The sequence below is a fragment of the Sinohyriopsis cumingii genome, chromosome 5 (assembly GCF_028554795.1).
Source record: "Sinohyriopsis cumingii isolate HCF-2022 chromosome 5, ASM2855479v2, whole genome shotgun sequence".
Lineage (NCBI taxonomy): Eukaryota > Metazoa > Mollusca > Bivalvia > Unionida > Unionidae > Sinohyriopsis > Sinohyriopsis cumingii.
This window is the reverse complement of record NC_142965.1, coordinates 142,634,320-142,651,084: the sequence shown is the minus strand read 5'-3', so window position 1 is coordinate 142,651,084 and position 16,765 is coordinate 142,634,320. Positions and strand designations below refer to the sequence as shown.

Genomic DNA, 16,765 nt, shown 5'->3' with positions numbered 1-16,765 from the left:
TATCATCAATGATTTATACTTCAGTACTAAATATTAGTTTGCTGAGGTTAATGCCATAAGGCTATTCAATGGAAATTTAAATTTACTTGGACTTAGATCACCATGCGAATGCCCAATCTTACACGGAAATCAGAGGGTTCTTTTATATGAAATGTAAATTGTACAATTTAATCAATCTTGCAAAAGGCAGTGAATAAACTCTGGTACATGTATCTGCCAAGCTACCGCTATACGTTATACACTAGTCATGTATGCATGTATTTAAATTATATGCAAGTGTTCCCATTCATCTATTAGAAAGCATGAATGAAATAGTAATCATATTAAACAATTTCCTTTATTTCTATCAATCAATCTGTCAAAGAAAAGTGGAAATATATCATAGTACGTGCATTGTACAAGTATACAAAATAAATAGAACAGAGAAAATATAAGCTAAACGACTTTTGTAATTATGAGGTAACAAACTTAATCCACCATCAAGTTCAATAATGAGTAACACACAATTCCGTTTAATATTTATATTCAACCATAAAAATAATACTCTTTCATGCACAATATAGTTGTGTCTATTTCAATACATAGATGGCATAATGCTATCGGCAACGACTTTCTGAAACAGAAGTCCCAAGTAGAAGTTTGCAGCATTGTGATGTGGGCGGATTTTCAAGGATTCTCTTAAGCACATAAATGCATTTCTGGGTTGATTATCCTGCATGTAGCAATAAGCAAGAACATTTAGTGCTGTATCTTTATGTGGAATATCAGGCTCTGTTTTGATAACATGTATCATGTTGTTCATAGCAACCTGTTTGTGTCTATCCTTCCCTTGTCTGCTGAAATTCAGATACTGAAAGAAGTAAAAGCACATAAGTGAATCAAGCGCAGCACAATCATACCAGAAATGTTCTTCTTCATCTCGTGTCCCCTGTGGTGTTCCAACGGACCTGTACATCTCCATTCTCAATGGGATAGGTGTTATAGAAAACTCTGACTGGTGATAGACCACGTTGAAGGAAACCTGGTTCTGAAGCATCACTTCAGTACTATATCCCACATTCGAACTCTGTTCATTAAATGTCTGAATGTTACATTTCAATACAGACAAAACATGTGTGTCATGTTGTGATGTTGAGAATATGTACCTCATGCGGTTATCACAAATATCTTGTAGACATATCTCTGTCAGATCATGATTCTCCAGTACTATTCCCAATCCACACAGTTTAAGTCTCACTGAGGTAGCGTCACTGGTGATGCTGAGTGAGAGGCACTCCGATGTGAGAGCTAAAATATACTCTACATTTACCCAGGACCAAAGACATGCATTTTATTTGAGGACTTAAGCAAAGAAAATCCCAGCTGAGAAAAGAGAATCATCGATATATGCTTCAGTGGGTACTGCATGACGTATAATACATATTTAGAGGCATGAGTGAATCTTGTTAGATAATATGTCAAACTTTGAAAATTCTGTGGAAGGTATCTTAGCATATAAATCCTACAATGCGTAGCAGCCGATACAAATAAATAATAATTACATATTCCCTCAGTAATAACTCAGTTCTCAAGTTCAAAGCGGTAATGTTCAAAGCTACTGAGATCATCAACAAGAATGCGTCCAATATTACATCATTCTATCCTACATAAAAATCTACAGTCATCATAAAGAGACGTTCTAGTATCTGAATTAACTTGATTCGTGTCATGCCGACTATTTTTCTATCGTATATGTTATTCCTAACAATGAAGTAGTCAGGACAAAATTATGTCATGGCCCACTCATACAACTGTCTGATGCAAAGGATGAGATAGCACATACGATTTTCAGTGCACCATGATCCACTTGGTGTACTCTCCCTCATCCACAGCATACAAACGTTGCAATAATAGCTGGAAAATGCATCTTCATGAGCAGGTTCAATACATGTTTTCTTAACGATTTTCAGCAATATGTAGACTTTCATCACGGTGTCTTCAAAAGATCTCACAAGGTCCCTTTCAGCTATTGAAAATGATGATCTTCACTCCAAGTGTACTTCATTTCTGCTTGGATATCCGACAGGTGAGGCGAAAAAGCCATATTTCCAGGTGTTCTGTATCTGAATAGTTCTAGGCCAATCATATGCTCTACGACGATGAAACCATTATATTTATATTGCTCAGGGGTTGTAGGACCGGTGCGGTTTCCATAGTCATGCAAATGAAAATTTGTGTTTGGCAGTACAGATACACCGAATGTATCTAAAGTGCAGTCAGGAGAGAAAAATAATGAAACAGGAGTATTATCTGGTAACATTCGAATTAGCTGTAGCTTAACATACCCAGGATGTGTTAGTCCATCCTGTAACATACCTGCCTGACAGTCAGACAAGTATGTGATTGTTTCTAATTTATTATACTGATACAACCAATTTACATCCGAGTTTAGTTCAGGTCCTGTGGATCCATCTCTTCTACTGCCAAACATGTACACACTAGGACAAGATGTAAAAAATGTCGCCCAAATGGAACTGAATACATCACACGCAGTAGCAGTCACCTTCCTGTCTCGATCTTTCAATGAATATCCGACCCTATCCAGGATGTTTGATAGATGATGAGATACAGCATAAAAAAAATCTGGGAACTGGTGGTACATATTCCTCTGCAGACATAGAAATTATTTTTTAAAGAAATACTTCAAAAATTGTGTTCAGATTTAAATGACAAACTGAGATTTAATTACTTGAGTGATGTAATAATAAGAACATTATTATGATTATTATTATTATCATTATACTTATTATTATTATTATTATTATTACTATCACCAATGGAGATTGTAATTTTTCATTTCGTGTATATCATCATCATCATCATCAATCTTTATTTTCCTTCTTCTATAAAAGTGACAATTCTGGTGACCTAGTGGTTATATCATTCGCATCTGATTCATGAGGTCGCGGGTCGTCAGAAATATATAAAATCATGTTCTACAAAATCATATTATTCTGACACCAGGCCGACCAGTTCTAACACTAACCTCTTAATGCTGAGCGCCTTGCAAGGCAGTTGTTAGTACCATATTTATAAGTATTTGATATGACTCAGCCGGGGTTCGAACCCGCGACCGCCCGCATCAGAGGCGGTCGCTTTAACCACTAGGCCACCGGAGCGTTCAGTGTTCTTTGCAGTGTGCATTAGGACCCAACAAAAAAGCGAATATATATGGTAATACTTCATATAACGTTTTCATCAAATTATGTTAGTTATGATGACAATTCATAGACTAAAAGAATTCTTGTTTTCGTATTTAGACGTAGGTAAACTAGATACAAATACTTGTTAGATAAAATTGTTCAAATCGTCCTGAAGATTCTTTTCCTTATCTGTTTAACACTTTAAACAAAGCAGATCAGTTAAATTGATGGAACGATAACGAACAACCCGTTAATAAACAAAATCGCGAAACATCATTTTATTCACATTTATTAATTACGTGACTTTTGGAACTTTTATAATCAAATACATATACTAATCCATGGAAAGTCTCATTGAAATTCTGGAATGTTTTCGTTTTGATTTAGAACTATAACATTTAAGATGGAATAAACATATTCTTGTCTTATTTATTACCAACTGGGGACAAATTAAATGAATGAAGTTTTGATATCTAACTGAATCATATGATAACATTCACGGACGTTTCCATACTTCCTTTGGACATTAATGCCATCTAGTCATTGCCACCAAATGTATTTATCATTGTATCGTACAACACATTGCATGTTAATATTGTTAAGATCAATTTCGTTTGTGCTTTTTTGGAAGACCAATATTTGTCTCTAAAAGAGTTTTATCCAAAGAGGCACTTTCAATTTTACTTATATACGGTTCTAGTTGCATTTCCTTTTGTCAATCATATATAAGTATTTACTTAGATGGACTGAAATATTCAATATGATTATACTCATTTTTGCTTTTCGTTTATAAACTGATGAAAAGTACTAAGTAGCGTTTATTTCATATGTCTCTACATAATAACCACAACTTCAAATAAATAATAAATCCAAGGTGCTTTTAAAAAATTGTAACTGGCAAAATCATGGTTATTAAAATGAAACATATACATGACCTGAATGAATTTGTCTATAAGTTCTAAATACGTTAATTTCAGTCCTGGAAAACATTCCCAAAGCATATGCATATATTACATGTATGTTCAGGACAGTTAAGTAAGGAACATTACTAACTCGAACAATACACCAGTATAAGATGTTTTGTAATGTATAACTTGAGCAGTAAAGTCATTGTAAATCCTACATACCCTTCTCTATTATCGGGGACATGTCAGTACCCACTGATGGGTAAACAGTATACATGTACGGTTTTGGATGTATGGTTCTAGTAAATAAATCTGTTATATTTTATTCATCCTTGGTTTTCATTTGGTCAAGTGCTATCCTGGGTCAAATATTTTTATAAAAAGGTTAACCTTAAGTGGATTAAATAAATGTTAATTTATTATCAAGAATTGGGATCAAAGGATCTTTTGTTTATATTTCCCAATTTTTTCCCCAATGTCTTGTAACCACAGGAACACTAGACCTACAATAAGGAATCGTTAATACAAAAACAGAACTTTAATTGCAAACATTTTAGAAAACATTAAATCCAAAATAGGTTATTGCGAAATCATTTTCATGAGAAAAAGAGACCGACCAGTCTAGGACCAGTGCTGCAGCCAATCAAAAGGAAGAAATTCCAGTTACTATCCATTTCAATTCTCCACCTAAAATATACAAAACATGGCTGTGAGTAACATACATATCTTAAATAAATTTACTGAGCAGCTATATCTCTTTTGACAAGAAAACGTGAAAAGTTCAGATGATGTGAAAAATTCGATGAAACGAGATGTGAATTAAAATATAAAGGAGATGTGAAAAGATTATAGGTATCTTAAAGATCATCTAAACATGGGGAAACAAATTGCAGTAGATGCAACTGGAAACAAGCTTTCCAATGGGTATCATATAAATACCCGCTCGCTGTCGAAAACCGAAACAGAAATGAAAAAATTGGAATCATCATTTTATCATAGCCTAACTTCTGTCAGTGGCAAAGGACAAGTTAAAATTAAGCCCTAGCACTAATGTTAGCATGAGGATTTTGAAGACAATTAGTACCAAGTCGAAATTATTGTACAGATCAATAACTGGAACTACCCTGACGAAATCCTTAAATCTGGCTGGAAGTCTTATCGGTAGTGGTAGTGGAATTTTAACGGAATTCAAGTCCTCACGAATAGCAAGATTTTTAACTCTTAGTTCAGATAATAAATGTCAGATTTGATCAGATCAACAATCAGAAATGTACAAAGCGAAAGTGCAAACAAGAATTGGGGGAAAAGATGAGTCCTTATCAAAACGTGCACAATTTGTACGAAAGCTAACCCGGTTCGCCTATCCATTCGCTGAATCAGCCTTATGAAGTTATCTGGCTATTGATTGTATAATTGACGCTGTCACAGGGTTACAAATAGGGCTTCCTATAAGGGAACTTAGTTCAAAATCCATCTTTGAATCCGAATGTGAGTCATCCGTCTGGGAATAGAACATATACTTGAATAAAAACAAAACGGGAGTTCCATCAATCTATCTGCAGACCATGAAAGCAGTGTAAACGTCTCTCAGAACCAGAATCGGATGAAAAGGAGAATATTGATAATAAAACCTTTAATGAATCAATCAAAGCCCTGAATAGTACAAGAAATAACTGATAGAAACTCTACCTTGTAAACCTAACAGATTCACCAACATACAAACAAATACCTGGTACGTTAGTCAAAGTTAGAATAAACTGTATAAGCTAACTTACAATTATTATTAATTATTATTCGTCTTCAACAAAAAATGTTTAAAAGTCAAAGGGGAAATATTCAATTCCTTCTGTACCAAATTGAGGTGGAACCCATTTGTAACCACATTACAGTCTTGGAGGATGCTTTCATTCATCGCAAGAATGATATTATCGACCCTCGAAACATTGTTGACCCAGGTTTCAATAAAACAACTACGTTAATGGAACCTGCACTAAACCTCATGCAAACGGATGAGATATTGCATTCTAAAACTTTTGCAAATCCTACTTTGAGAACTGTACCTTTTGCGGTTTTTAAATATTACTGCCGACGGCTATACATTTACGCAAAAACACAATAGTGACCACATTTGAAATTATATATTGAACAACAATCTACTGTACATGAGACCAAGATCACAGAAATTTGTTTATGCGAATACACAGTACCCGAACATTGAGACTAATTGATCCAGGAGGATCATGTTAATACAGGATTATATCTCCCATTAGGCAGCAACTTCGAAGCATTCCATTAGCTTGTATGAAAGAAGCAGATAAATAAATTGTAGATATGGCAGCTAAAGGGGTTCTTTGATGAATCTAAGAGCCCCTGATGTTTTCAATTATCATAGTAAGACAGAAATATATTACTTTGATCCATTACATTAATTATATCAAACTGAATGAAATTACAATATAAGATAGTCACCCTATGCCAAGATGCACTGAAAGTGCTTCTCCACTCTTGATCTAAACAGTGTTTACAACCGATATACGGATATACATTTTGCTGCATACTATTTTTATTAATATCATTTTCATTTTGTTTGCTTGTTTCACCGGAATGTTTGTTCCTGTTTCGTATTTGTTTTGGTTTATTTCCTGGTTAATTCATTAATTGATTATTTTACTTAGTAGCTCTGACATTAATCCGTGGATTAATTATTTACTTTTCCACTGTGCCATATGTTTCCTTAATCAAATCATTCTTCAGGTCATAAATCATCTTTCACTCATGTACAATCCAATTTCTAGTCCCGTGTACAAGCTCATTCATTCTTTCACCAACCACACCCACGTATACTTATCCACTGATTCATATTTTCTTTTTCGACCGTTTTCCTTCTTTCAGTCATTTGTAATTCATACTCGTATTTTCGGTGTCTATTGGTCGACTAAATTGATGTTGCTCAGGAAAGGTCTTTTTGGACTGTTGCTGTTAGTGGAGTACAGTTCTGCGTGCGAATTTCTTACATCTAACACCCATTCTTGTTCATTTGACCTTGTTTAACTGTCAGATATTTGCTTTTCTATACCGTCTTCACTTGATACTTGCTCTATAATTAATGCACCCCATTTGAATAGGACCTACATGTGCCCATCTCTACAGTGCTTGTATTATTACTATCATTCCCTGAAAACCTCGAACTCTCTTTACTATCAACAATGGCAACAGTTGCAAGTCTAAATTTATTTTTCCCACCCGTGGTTTCCAGCAATTTATGAAAACCTCATTTCTCTTTTGAACTCTGCAATTTGTTTGAAATATTGCCGATGTAAGTTAAATCACCGGATCTCAGCTGTGCTTTCAATCATCGCCTGAGGACGCAAAAGCTTGATCTCTCTTGTGACGCAATAAGCGATGTAACTGTGTTTGACCTGTTCATACTTTATGTATCTAACACCGTTTTAGTTTTACAACGACCCAAGCACTACTAACACTTTTTTGTGAAGGACAAATTATAATATAAACTTGATCATAAGTATGACAGAATTAGACTATTCGATACATGCTATACTTATGTAGTCATGATGCAAAATTAAATGAAAATATACATCAATAAATTGAATAAGCAGCAATCACATACATTCACATAAATACCTCATGGGATATTAACTGTTACTTCTGTTACTGCATTGGGGTATTTTCTTATACGGTCGATTTGTATACTTGCATGCAGTTACTGATATGCAGGGAAAATTTCACCAGCGTTCTGTATCAGCTTTTAATTCCTTGATGAATGTGTGGATGGGGGATGCTATTCAGATAATTCTCTTTATTCATGTAAAATGATGAGCAGTTTTAGACAGAAAAGGATTTCATCATTTACATTATTGCAGAGATTCAGTAATAGTTCAGGGGACACAACTTGTCGGTGACTGTTTTGAATGCAGATAAACGTTATGTCCCTAAACTGGCGTCAAATTACTACTTGTAGTTTGGTGTGGCATCTGGAGGTAAATTATGTTCGCCTGAGCGCACATAAGTTAATAAGTTTGAGTGTTTCAGTCTGAGAAAGTGTAATATTTAAAGATAAATCTTTGGGTTCAATACTAGCACATACGTATATCGAATTGAACAGTTGTGATATAAGGAGTAAATTAGTCTTATCCAACGAGCACACAATTTATTTTAGTACAAGTGTGCTTTGTGGAGAAAAAAATAGTCTCATCAAACGACAAAAAACATGTATTTAAAACTGTACACAAAAATAAATATTTTTAATCTATGTTTCTATCATCAATGATTTATACTTCAGTACTAAATATTAGTTTGCTGAGGTTAATGCCATAAGGCTATTCAATGGAAATTTAAATTTACTTGGACTTAGATCACCATGCGAATGCCCAATCTTACACGGAAATCAGAGGGTTCTTTTATATGAAATGTAAATTGTACAATTTAATCAATCTTGCAAAAGGCAGTGAATAAACTCTGGTACATGTATCTGCCAAGCTACCGCTATACGTTATACACTAGTCATGTATGCATGTATTTAAATTATATGCAAGTGTTCCCATTCATCTATTAGAAAGCATGAATGAAATAGTAATCATATTAAACAATTTCCTTTATTTCTATCAATCAATCTGTCAAAGAAAAGTGGAAATATATCATAGTACATACATTGTACAAGTATACAAAATAAATAGAACAGAGAAAATATAAGCTAAACGACTTTTGTAATTATGAGGTAACAAACTTAATCCACCATCAAGTTCAATAATGAGTAACACACAATTCCGTTTAATATTTATATTCAACCATAAAAATAATACTCTTTCATGCACAATATAGTTGTGTCTATTTCAATACATAGATGGCATAATGCTATCGGCAACGACTTTCTGAAACAGAAGTCCCAAGTAGAAGTTTGCAGCATTGTGATGTGGGCGGATTTTCAAGGATTCTCTTAAGCACATAAATGCATTTCTGGGTTGATTATCCTGCATGTAGCAATAAGCAAGAACATTTAGTGATGTATCTTTATGTGGAATATCAGGCTCTGTTTTGATAACATGTATCATGTTGTTCATAGCAACCTGTTTGTGTCTATCCTTCCCTTGTCTGCTGAAATTCAGATACTGAAAGAAGTAAAGGCACATAAGTGAATCAAGCACAGCACAATCATACCAGAAATGTTCTTCTTCATCTCGTGTCCCCTGTGGTGTTCCAACGGACCTGTACATCTCCATTCTCAATGGGATAGGTGTTATAGAAATCTCTGACTGGTGATAGACCACGTTGAAGGAAACCTGGTTCTGAAGCATCACTTCAGTAGTATATCTCACATTCGAACACTGTTCATTAAATGTCTGAATGTTACATTTCAATACAGACAAAACATGTGTGTCATGTTGTGATGTTGAGAATATGTACCTCATGCGGTTATCACAAATATCTTGTAGACATATCTCTGTCAGATCATGATTCTCCAGTACTATTCCCAATCCACACAGTTTGAGTCTCACTGAGGTAGCATCACTATTCATACCAAGGGAAAGGCATTCCGATGTGAGAGCTACAATAGTCTCTACATTCTCCGAGGATAAAAGACCTGTATTTTGTTTGATAACTGAAGCCAAGTAAAATCCAAGCTGAGAAAGGAGAATCATCGCTATATGCTTCAGTGGGTACTGCATGACGTAGGGTGCATATTTAGAGGCATGACTGAATCTTGTTAGATAATATATCAGACTTTGATAATTCGGTGGAACTGCCAATATCATAGAATTTCTACAGTGTATAGCAGGAAATACACATAGTCCGTAATCAATTATTCCCTCAACAATGACTTTTTTCTCAAGTTCTAAGAAGTAGTTATCAAATCTGCTGAGACCATCAACAAGAATGCGTCCAATATGACAGCATTCTATCCTACACAAAAATCTACAGTCATCAGAGAGAAGACGTTCTAGTATTTGAATTAATTTTATTCGTGCCATGCCGACTATTTTTCTATCGTATATGTTATTCCTGATAATGAAGTAGTCAGGACAAACTCCTGCAATGGCCCACTCATACAATTGTCTGATGCAAAGGATGAGACAGCACATAAGATTTTCAGTGCACCATAGTTCACTTGGTATTCTCTCCCTCATCCACAGCATACAAACTTTGCAATGATAGCTGGAGAACGCATCTTCAAGAACAGGTTCAATAAATGTTTTCTTCACCATTTTTAGCAATATGTAGACTTTCATCACCGTGTCTTCAAAAGATCTGACAAGATCTCTTTCAGCTATGGAAAATGATAATCTCCACTCCAAGTGCTCTTCGTTGCTGCATGCATGTCCAACAGGTGTAGCAAAACAGCCATATTTCCAGGCATTCTGTATCTGACGTGTTTTAGGCCAGTGGAAGTGTCTACGACGGTGAAACCATTCATATCCCTCATGTGGCCATTGTGAACATCTAAAAGCCCTGACATGGTCACCAGATTTATATGCACACTGGCCACGCGCTGCAGGACCAATGCGATATGGAAAGCGATGGAAATAAAAAAATGTGTTTGTCAGTACAGAAACACCGAATGAATCTAAACTGCAGTAGTCAAAATGGGATAATGGAACATAAGATTTATCTGGCAATATTCTAATCAGCTGTAGCTTAACATAACCAGGATGAGTTTGTCCATCTTGTAACATATATAGATAGATCTTGCCTACCTGACAGTCCGACAGGTCTGTTATTATTTCTAAATCATTGTTCTGATACAAAATGTCTATATCAGAGTTTAGATCAGGTCCTGTGGACCCCTCACCTCTACTTCCAAATATAAACACCTTATCACTTGATGTACCAATAGTTTCCATAATGTAAGCGAATACCTCAAACTCAGTAGCACTCCTGACTTTCCTGCCTCGATCTTCCAGTGAATATCCGACCCCATCGAGGATGCTGGATATATGATGAGATACAGCAAAGCAACAATCTGGGAACTGCTGGTACATGTGACTCTGCGGAGAGAAAAAAGATTTCTTAAAACAATACTTGAAAAACTGTGTTGAGTATTATATGATAAATTGAGCTTTCAATTACTAATATACAGCAAAATTCACACGGTCACCAGTGGAGACTGTACTTTCTCATTTCATGTATATCATCATCATCATCATCATCATCAATCTTTTCTCCTTCCTCTACAAAACTGACCATTCTGGTAACCTAGCATCTGATGCTGGAGGTTGCGGGTCACCCGAGACATATAGCATCCTGTCCAACAAAGTCATATTACCTTGACACCAGGCCGACCATTTTTATTTGAAATGATTCGGTTGGGGTTCGAACCCGCTACCTCCCACATAAGAGGTGGACGCTGTAACCACTAGGCCACCGGAGCGGTCTGTTATCTGCGCAGTGTGAGACCCAACATATAAACAATTATAGAAGGTATTAGTTTATACAACGTTTTAATGAAATTATGCTCATGACGATGATAATTCATAGTCATAAAGCACTCTTTTCTTTCGTATTTAAACAGGTAGTAAACTACACAGACATGCTTGTTAGATAAAATACTCGAAATCTTCCTGTAGTGTATTTTTATCTGTATAACACATAAAACACCCAGATCAGTTAAGCTGATGGCATGAAAGAGAACAACCTGTAATAAAGACAATTGCGAAAAATTATTTTAACCATATTTCTTATTTATGTGACGCGTTTTGAACTTTTAGAATCGAATACATGTATTAATACAGGGAGTGACTCGTTGAAATTCTGAAATGTATCGGTTTGGATTTGGAACTATAGAAAGTGAGCTGGATTACAAGTGTTCTTGTCTAATGAATGACCAGCTGGGGAAGAAGTAAATGAGATGTGAAGTTTTGATCTCTACTTTAATTACATGATAAAATACATGGACTTTTTCATTCTTCTTTAGGACATTAATACTAGCAAGTCATCAACACTAAATGTATTTATCATTTTATCGAACAACACAGTGCATGTTAACATTTTAAAGATCAATATCGTGTGTGATTGTTTGTAAGACCCTTACTTGTCATTAAAAGAGTTTTATCCAAAGAGGTTCTTTCAATTTTACTTATACACAGTTCTAGTTGCATTTCCTTTTGTTAACCATATATAAGTATATACTTCGACTGAAATATTGAGTATGACATACTGCTTTTTGCTGTTCGTTTATATACTGATAAAAAGTACTTAGTAGCGTTTATTTGATATTCTTCTGTATAATTAGCACAACTGTCAATACATAATACATCCAAGGCTCTGTTAAAAAAATGAAATTGACACAATCTTGGTTATTAAAATAAAAATATACATACAGCTTCTGCAATGACGTTTACTCTAAAATATCATTGGCTAATGATTTCAATTTTTGTATTCAACAAATAGATAGAAATTATATAATTTTTATACTTTTTCACATATTCTTTGATTGAAATGCACTGTTCACAATTTGGCGTTCGTCTTCTACATAGTCGCGCAAAATGGCCGATTACGGTGATATCTCACTACAATTTTCTGCGGAGTTCTTTTTTAACAATTAGATGACAAGGAGGTAAAATAAATAAAGCAGCGACTGAAGCAGATGAAAATGGATTTGACTATAATGTGATGGATGTTACAAACGCTGAAAATGAAATAGAACAACAGAGATTGATAAATTCCCTCACACATCAACGCATGACAGTCACCTTAGTTATACACAACAACAAACATAATAGGGTGGGAACTGGGCCAGTCAATTTTGAGGATGGTGAGGGATATAAACCAGCATTCAAAAAATCGTCTGAGGAGGAATTAAAAGCTATTGAAATAAATCGATACTTAGGGGCTGATAAACGAAACACAAAATGGGGGTATTGGCGTTTTCAATGGCATTTTTTAAATACTTTTTTATTTTAATTTTGTTTGCTAATTTAACAAACGTATGTGGATGCTGGTTGTTCAGTAAATATAACCACTTGCACGAAAATAAAAACAAATATTTATGACACCATTATTCATAGACTAAATAAAGTTTTTAAATGGTACAACTACCATCTCCATCAATGTTGCTTAATACCATTGAAAAATGTTTATAATAATCCATAAAGGGGATTGTTTTACTAATTTAAATTATTTTGGATGTGTAGTCATTAATTCCTCCAAACATTCCAATACTCAACTATGGAAGCAAACAAAATAAATGGCGGGTTTTGCAGCAAATCTACTTATAACAACTGCACGTTTCAATTCAGATTAGATAAATGAAAGGGTCTTGTTAAGTATTAACGCTGATGAAAAATATATAAAATGTTATTCCTGTATAGGACATGCTATAATAAAAAAAATAATGCCTAAGATGTAAAGCATGAAGCTGTCGAATAAACACAACTGTGACAGTAGTTACATTTCATTTGACATTAGATCACTGAACCGGTCTTCACAAGTATTAACGCTGTTGAGAGTGATATAACATGGTATTTCTGTATACAATTTATGTTATGGGGCGATGTGAAGCGACGAAAGAAAGGAAAGTACGCGCTACTTAAATGGGAATGCATTGGTGATGGAATAAGTTGATTTCACAACGAAAGGAGAAAATTGGAATTATAAGTATTAAATGATCATGGTTGGGGTTTTATCGATGTGGAAATGTTATCTAATCACTCACAAAGTTAACAGAATGTCCATTGCACTTTATTTACTTTGTGAGTGATTAGGTCAAATTTACACATCGATAAATACCCAACCATGATCATTTAATCATATAAAAAGCCTAGTATGATTGTGCAATTATAGGTGTATAAAACATGATATTTTCAACATATCAGTATAAAATATGATGATGCACAGATGAAGAAATACGAGTAATTACTGTTGTCATGTACATGGCATTTCTAGCAAAAATATTTTCCTACATGACAATTTACATGTAATTTGACCTTTTAAAACAAAATCTCATATAGGTCAACATTGTCTAATATTCGTATTAATTTTAGCATAGCATTAATGCTAACATGAATTGTATCATTTAGTAGTTATATAGAGTTCCTTCTATTCCATTTTCTATTCCTTTTTGTGTAACCCTGCACTTTCAACAAAAACCTACTGTGCTGTCTTATTTAAGGAGAAAGCTACACCAAGGATTAGAGTTGTGGTGTCAGTGAGTAAATAAATAGAATCCTGATATATAACTTGGAGAAATGTTTTACAGTACTCCACCAAACTGGAAGAGATGTGTTCCCATCCTACATCAACATAACAACTCTAGTTAAGATTTAATTAGTGCAGAAGGAATTGAATTAAACATAAATTAATAAATGCTGAAGAAGTGCTTGATATGCTTATTTAATAATAATGACAAAAACAATAATGATGATTGTGATAGTGTTGGAAGTGGCACTAGTGTCTGTGGTGATGGTGGGACCGAAAGCTATATTGTATTTGAGCTCTGACTCTATTATGATATGTGTCTGCATTCGTTTCACGATAGGACTGTAGTAAAATAAAAAATGAAGATAGTAATCTGATTAAAAGTGTAGTTGTGGCATTTAAACACTTCTGTAATAACATGATTATAATTATGCGAGGGAGAACATAATAGAGAGAGAGAGAGAGAGAGAGAGAGAGAGAACAAATACAAAAACTGCATCAAGAAAAATAAGTAAACTATTTTTTGGATTTTCTTTTCTGACTCACAAGTTGAGAATAGAATATATTTCAGGACTCAAAAATGAACTTGTCCATATTGCCATAATTATTCCCCTTTAATACAATTCCTGTAAATAAAATGCGACCATTAATCGTGCATTCATAATTTAAACAACATATCGAGACATGAGTCTGAACGAAGTTACCAAGTTTGGACAGATATTGATTAGTCCTGAGTTTATTTTCAATGGGCAACTGTGTGCCAGAGAATATACATTTGTCTATTTTTTATATTATTGTATTGGCCTAACAGAGACGTATATTGTATTAACTTCTACATTACGGGAGGCTCACCACAGGTTTATGTACAATTACTTAAATCATCCATTCGCGTGTGACGGAACGGTACAAAAAATGGGATGGAACTGACTTATATCAATAATTGAATTACACACTCCTCTAATGATGCTACTGCTATTGTCTTCTCACATCATCTCATTTGTTCGTAAAAAGATACCTATTTTAAAAACAGAAGGCATGATTGCTATGAAAATACACATAACGTAGTCATTATATTCATTGGTTATAGCTTATAGGTTATAACTTGACTGTCGCTAGGAAATGCCAAACAATGTAAACTTGTCGGTAATTCAAATCAAATGGGAGTTTCTTTAACAAGTCAGTCTCTAAATTTACATTGGCTAGTCTAACTATTCAAGCAAATATGTGATCTAGTTCACTGCCTTTGAAAAGTATTAATAAATATTTCCCTTTGGAGTTCCGACAGATGTACAAACAAAGTTCATAATATTTCTTTGTTCAATTCGTTTTAGACGCTGAAAACATTTGACACAGAGGACAGTTTTACTGCAATAGACTATTATTAAAACAAGAAATGAATAGCAAGAAGTCTGTTTACTTGTGTACATCGGGGATTATTTTTTGCGTGTTTGCCTGTGTTCAGTGATATCGCTACGATGTCTGCAGTGTAGCAACTTATAGTGATGTTTAGGACTGGTGCGTCATGGCGTAGACATGTAGCATAATGTCCCACCAAGTCACGTTATCCTGACATCAGGCCGACCAGTTCTAACAGCAACCTTTTAATGCTGAATGCCTAGAGAGTCTGCTGTTAGTACAATTTTTTATAAGTCTTTAGTACGAGTCGGCCAGGGTTCAAACCCGCGACCTTCTGCATCCGGGGTGGACGCTCTAACCACTAGGAGGAGGGGAGTGGTCTAGGTTTTAGTTTTACTTCAATAAAAAATTTTTTTTATAGAAAATGCCCTTTATTTTACCCAAATTTTGAGTACCTAAAGCTAAATATTTTTCGAACTAGATTATAAATTTCATAAGTATTTCCTATGCACATTAAAGAAAATGTTCATCGGGAGCATATTTCCATATGCGGCCAAGTCTACCTGTTCCACTTGTATCACGTAATTAGAACTTCACAAATGACCAAATTAATATTGGTTCAAGAAAAATTCAGAAGGACTTACCGGCGGTTATTGTATGTGCACAAGTATCACGTAACCTCCCCTCCAGCACTGTTCCTGATGTATTATTCTTATATTAAGTTGTTATCACTATTGAATGGTTCCTTTTCAGGCTATTCCACTGTTACTATAATTAGAAAATGGGATTTCTAGATCAGGTGACGAAATTGATCTTGATTTCACGCATGATACTTAAAAGAAAACAATAAGCATGATCAAATAAAATTAGGGTCATGCACGTTGTTCTTTGTAACGTATTTTAAGTTTGTATGTCCTCGTGTTTCCTAAACAAAAGTAACGCAAATATTTCTTTCCTATCGAGGTGTCATGATGGTATGAGAAATGAATACATGTAACGTCATGTAACCGAAGGATATCACGCTTTTAATGCTTGCCACGATTCAGGTAATTTTGAAACATATTGAACACGTCTTTATATTACGACCAATATTGACTTTGATACGGAAACCCATTCGTGCCAAATCGTCTATATAACAAAATAAATATATTGCGAATAAACGCAATATTTATT

General features: G+C 34.5%; 1 protein-coding gene across 1 annotated transcript; it reads right to left on the bottom strand.

Annotated features, from left to right (window-relative positions):
- Positions 1-318: 318 nt before the first annotated feature.
- On the bottom strand, positions 319-16,316 carry LOC149800380 (uncharacterized). Its single transcript, XM_089958408.1, has 3 exons — positions 16,237-16,316; positions 8,945-11,088; positions 319-1,331 (listed from the first exon to the last, which is right to left on the bottom strand). Exons 2-3 carry the CDS (start codon positions 11,080-11,082, stop codon positions 575-577), a joined length of 2,895 nt encoding a protein of 964 aa, XP_089814534.1. The 5' UTR covers positions 11,083-11,088; positions 16,237-16,316; the 3' UTR covers positions 319-574.
- Positions 16,317-16,765: the final 449 nt, after the last annotated feature.